The 6,000-nt window shown below is 44.1% G+C and overlaps 1 protein-coding gene across 1 annotated transcript in view; it reads left to right on the forward strand.

Annotated features, from left to right (window-relative positions):
• Positions 1–5,498, forward strand: part of St6galnac5 (ST6 N-acetylgalactosaminide alpha-2,6-sialyltransferase 5) — a 168,438-nt gene extending 162,940 nt beyond the window's left edge. Inside the window, exon 5 of the mRNA XM_021158846.3 lies at positions 972–5,498. Coding sequence (XP_021014505.1) covers positions 972–1,203 — 232 coding nt within the window. The 3' untranslated portion in view covers positions 1,204–5,498. The remainder of the gene's footprint in view (positions 1–971) is intronic.
• Positions 5,499–6,000: the final 502 nt, after the last annotated feature.

Raw genomic sequence — 6,000 nt, forward strand, 5'->3', positions numbered from 1 at the left:
AGGTTTAGGCCATGACCATCATGGCAGGGAGCCTGGCAGCACACAGGCAGATGTGGGGCTTAGGCAGTAGCTGAGATTACATCCTGATGCATGAACAGGAAGCAGAAAGAGGGAGAGGGAGTGAGAGAGAGAGACAGACAGAGACTGAGACAGACAGACAGACAGACAGACAGACAATGGACTTTTGACCACCCCCCTCTCACCCAGTATGCCATTTTCCCCAACAAGAGCACATCTCCCAGTCCTCCACAAACAGTCCACCAACTGGGAATTGAACATTCAAATGTATGACCCCACAGTGACTGTTCTCATGCAAACCATCACAAGGAGGATCTGTCTGATTCCCAACAGAGGGAAGGATGAGCTCATAAGAAAATTCCAGACCGGTGGTCATCCTGAAATGCAAAGGCCCTGAGGTAGGGAGAGGTTTGATATAACTGACAACCAGAGCTTTCTGTGTGTGTGGCTGAAAGAGCCAGGTTGGAATGCCTTAGGGCAGGAATCCAGAGATGCCCCAGATCAAGTACTGCCCTTTAAATCTTGCCTGATCATGGAAGTCCCTGTGGAAATGGACTGCTGCAGTGGGGAAGGGAAACAGCCTGGTTTTGGTTTGGTTTCATTTCCAAAGTTCTCAGGCTTTCAGAGGTTTCTAATAATTGTGGCAACTACAAGTGTAACTGTGCCCCTGCTGTGCCTAAACCCTGGAACCTGAACATCCCACAGCGCGTTCCTGAGCTCTCTGTTTGATGCTATGCTTGCTTTACATCCTCAAAACCTTTCCATTTTCTTATTACTTCAACGCCAGGAAAAAAAACCATCAGCTGACGTTCTTTTGATGAGGAAATATGGTTTGTGTTTATCAGCTTATTGCAGCAACACTGAAAAAGTGTGTTCCATGTCGGGTATGGCTTGGGTGTTTGCATTATTTTCCTCTCTTTTGCTTTAACAGTTGTTCCACTTTCCTCCCACAGGGACCCAAAGCATCCTTCCGTACCCTATCATTACTATGAGCCTTCAGGACCCGATGAATGTACAATGTACCTCTCTCACGAGCGAGGACGCAAGGGCAGTCACCACCGTTTCATTACAGAGAAACGGGTGTTTAAGAACTGGGCACGGACATTCAACATTCACTTTTTCCAACCAGACTGGAAACCAGAATCACCCGCTGTGAATCATGCCGAGGATAAGCCTGTGTTCTGAGGGGTGAACGTGGTGAACAGCGGTGTCCACGCTGTGTGGCAGGAGAGGAAGGACTTAAACTCTAGGTAGGCAGATGGGAACTGAATGGGCGACCGAGAAGAGCGGCGTCCTTCAGCACCATGGACAGATCCCAGCGGCCAGAGAACATTCCAGAACGCATACATGCTAATGAGTGTTGTCTCTTGGAAAGAGCAACTGAAGCCTTGATTCAGTGACACTGCCATGGCTAGGAACACCCCAGGTCTCTGGGAGTATTGCCTTCGAAACTGAACAGGGAGCAGCCCGCCACTTTTAGTTGCATTTCTTTACAGATACCCACGTCAAAAGACTTTTCTATCAGAAACCTAACGTGACCTATAGTCTCTGTCATTTGTCAGACTTTGTGATTTGTAAAAGGCCTGAAAGTATGGACATGCTTCTGAAGAGCACATCTCCAATGATTTTCATAAAGCAAATGTCTGCTATTTATTTATTGAGAGTTTTTTAGTGTACTCTAGGCAGTATTTTTATAGATTATGATTATGTGGCAATTTATTCTTCCTGACTCTTTAATCCTGAATGGTGGTTGGAATGGGCTGGGATCGGGCTGATGAATTACTGAATTCACAATGCCCATTATTAGCTTGAAATCAGTATTTGACGTGGAAATGTGCAACATTGTTTGAACCTCTCCGCTTCAGGCAATTTGCTGTTTCATAACAAAAACAGCTATAACGAATGTACATAAATGTCCAAAAGAACAAAATTGAAACCCAAAACCTGTGTTATTAAAACAAAAAGATGCTAATGAGAGAAATTTAAAGATACCCTTACTTTTTTTTCAGTAGCAACTGATAATACAGCTATTTCTCTTTGAGTTCTACTCCCCCCTTCCTTAGAATGTAGGATAAAATTCCAAGTTCCTCTTGCAAATCTAAGATTGTCAGAGCCTCTTGTTTATAGGAGGACTAGACCCTTGGATTGATGTGGGGCTGACAGTAGGAGGAAACTTCCAGTCAGGGTGGAGATGCCAGGGTCCTCTGGGTAGACATCACGCCTCCTCCTGGGGCTCTCTTGCCTAACTACTATCCGTAGATTCTTTAAGAAAGTGAGAAATTGGGGGCAGGGGGTGGAGGCGGTGCCAAGAGCTGCCCATGTTTTGAGAACACAGAACAGTTCCACCCCACCGGCTGCAAGTCTTGGAATAATATGAAGGACTCCTCTCTCCATTCAAATCCACGATCAAGTAGTACTAGAGACTTTCATTTTAGAAACTTGTATCGCTCAGAAGTGTAAGAAATACTCGATTCTTCTTTACATAGTGCCAAAGGGACTTTAGTGTGTCTAATGACAGGCTTGAGGGCAGCAGCTAATGTCGTGAGGGAACAGGCATTGCTCTACAAACAGGACAGGACGTGTGAATAAAGTGTCTCACACCACCAGTTCTTTCCCATCTTTTTAATTAGTGATAATGTCCCATTCCCTTTCATTAAGTAGAACTATTCATTATGCAGGGTGCCATTGTGGAGATGCAGATACAGTTCAGGTATTCAGACGGCAAAGACAAAGTGTTATTGTGGTGTGGCTTGAGTTATTTAAAGTCAGTAAAAAAGAAAAAGAAAAAAGTTAAATGGCTGTCCAAAGCATAATGGAATTCATTCTTCAAGTGTCTTCTGAGTTTTTGTAGGAAAATGAATTTTACTTTACCATAGCAGAACCTCCTGTTTAGTCTTCTTATATACACAGGAAGAAGGGTGTAAACTGCACAATTGATTGACAGGTTACTTCACAATCCCTCCAAGAGATTATTTGTTGAAATGTAAGTGGTCCCATTGGCAATTCATATGCTTATGGAATATTGGAAAAGCATAGCTGCCAAGGGGTAAGAATACTACCTGACCTGATCTACCATCTTACCGTCTGAGTATCTTTGGGTGGCGTGTGTGTGTGTGTGTGTGTCTGTATGGGGGGAATAGTGTGCATATCTGTGTGTGATTTGGTGTATGGGTGTCGGTGTGATATGTATGTATGTGTTTGTGTGTGTTTGTGTGTGTATATATGTGTGTGTATGTGCAATGTGTGTATATATGTGTGTGTGGTGTGTATATATGTGGTGTGTGTATGTGGTGGTATATACATATACATACATATATATATATATATATATATATATATATATATATATATATGGTATGGGGGGCTAGTATGTGTATGTGGGGATGTGGTGTGTGTGTATGTCTGTGTGGTGTGTGTATATGTGGGTGTGGGTGTATTTGGGTATGTGTGTATGGTATGTATATGTGTGTGGTGTGAGTGTATGTGTGGTGTGTGTATGTGTGGGGGTGTATATGTGGGTGTGTATGGTATGTGTGTGTGTGTTTAAGGGAGAAAAGCCCACAATGAACATCAAGATACGCCCTTTGTCTAATTTCTTTCCCTCAAATACTCAAAAGAATAAAAAGCAACCAAATGCCCAAAGTCTTGGCTCTTTCACAGAAAAATATTTTAAATTCACTTGTAGCTATAATATAGTGTAGCTAAGTGTAAGAAATGATCACTTGGGTCACAGTTTTACCTCTGCATTAAAGAAGACGCCGAGAGCGGACGGCTTGTGCTGATGGACCTGGTTGTGGGCAATTGAGTTCATGTCTTACCGCTATCATTTCACAACCATCCAACTTAATGCCACCCAACACCATTAAACATACGCTCTGACACAGGACACACAACCCTGCTTACAGACCCCAGTGATTCCCGGGTATTTGGAGCCCCGCTCGCTCGGCTTGATATGTTACCTTTCTCATCCCTCCCCAGTGCTATCATCAGCCTCCTCCCAGCTTTTAAGACCACAGTAATATGATGCCACAGCTGGGCGATCCATGGCTTCTGTTATTTCAACACAAGAACATTTGGCAGAGGCCATTACAATAGATAGCCATTATGGGCAAAGATACAGGAATTCGCAAACAGAATCAATCACTTCAAATGGCCCATAAAAAGAGGAATCTCACATTTAATATTCTACAGTAAATATTCACCCAAGAAAGCGCACATTAAAAGCACATTAGGAGGTAAATATTCAGTGTGCTGCATGGGGACTTGGCTGTGTGATTCCCATCCGCATACGTGGGTGTTAGGGAGCTGAGCCCCCTGCTTTGTTCATCCTGCTCTATACTCCTTCAGACTGGGCACAGAAACAGATCAATTCAGGGACACACAGGTCCTAAGAAAAGCTCAGACCTTCATAAAACCAAATGAAAAAGACTGCCAAGCCCTGTGCCTAAAGGATACACTTGTGTGGCCTCTTGGTACCCTTAGGTCACTGCCAGATTCGTGTTCCAAAGAACCACCTGAACTCAATTAGAATGGAGACAGAGAATCTCATATTGAAATAAACATGATTATTTCACATTTCAAGGAACTTTTAGAAGGCAAATGAATGGTAGGAAGTGAGGGGAAATGTAGAAATTCTTTTAGGATGCAGACATGCTGTGTTCCGGTGTTGTACCTCTCCAGATGTTTGCCCTGGGGAGTGACTCTGGGTCTCCGTGACGAAGGTCCCAGTTTCTCTCTGGTTCTGAGCATTTCACACTGAGTAGCCTTGTCCTTCATCCTCCTGCCTCTCCTGAGCCCCCGTGTCTTCACCATCTACTTCTCCAGATCCTTCTGCCCTCAATGTTCTGGCCTCAGTGTTGGATTGGTCAGCTATTCCTGATGGGCTGGTAACTCAAGACCTGTCTAAGGAATGGGTTCAGTGTCGAGCCTCCTGCAGAAGAGGAGCAGTAGGTCCCAGAGTCGATCCCACTACAAAACAAGGCACAGTAGATGTGCCCCTGCCTGGCCTAGAACAGAGGAGGAGGGAGTTTAAGTCCTAAAAGTAGGGCCATCTTGGTCAAAGCAGGACAAAACGTCACCCTCTCTGAAGTTTCTCAAAACCAGATGAAAATCCAAAGCCTGAGGAGGTGGGGCCAGAGGAGAGTTACAGATTGCCTGGGTTTTAGCACACACCAGAAGACACTCTGAAGTGGAAAGAGGTGAGACTTTCCACAAGGCTTGGAACTGCTTGGGAGTAACTTGGTTAAAGCTCACTCCCCCACCTACTCAGGGTATTAAAATGTAAATGCAAAAAAAAATAAATAAAATAAAATAAAAGGCGGAGACCCCATTTTCTACTTGTGCCCCAGTATGACATGCTACCTTGGATTGTCCTGTCTTTCTATGTGTGTCTGTTAGACTAGATTGTAAGCTCCTTGAGGGCAGGGGCTGTCTTTTCTTTGTCTTTGTAGCCCCATACCTAGTACAGTGCCTTGCACACAATAGGCGCTCAATAAATGTCTGTTGTTGGTGTTCATCTCTTTAATGTTGACGCATTGGATCGACACTTGGACACAAATTCATTCTATTGTAGAAGAACAAGTGAGTCACTGGGTCGTGAGGTAGATAAATTTCAAGTGGGTTTTACAAGGTCAGTTTCTAAACATACAGTGTGTTCAGTCAACAGGACTGGCCTACATTTGGGTAGGACAAGCTTCCAGTTCATTAGGTTTGCTAATGCTGGCTGGACTGAACGCGCGGCTAAGGTAAAGTTCATCGAGCTTTGTTTTCGCCGTTAGTGAAGTGCTCTGAGCACAAATTAAATGTAATATTGACAAATGTTGCAGCATGTGCAGACGGGCAGAAAAGCAGCGAGGACTCTGGCTCCAGCAGCGGAACACAAAAGAAAGCTGAAAGGAAATGAGCTACAGCTCACCTCCACCTTGATTGACAGCTTGGTGGAGGTAGCAGGAAAGCCACATGAAAATCAAGGACACTTTTTCT

The sequence above is a fragment of the Mus caroli genome, unplaced genomic scaffold, assembly GCF_978045245.1.
Source record: "Mus caroli unplaced genomic scaffold, Mus_caroli_1 scaffold_3, whole genome shotgun sequence".
NCBI lineage: Eukaryota > Metazoa > Chordata > Mammalia > Rodentia > Muridae > Mus > Mus caroli.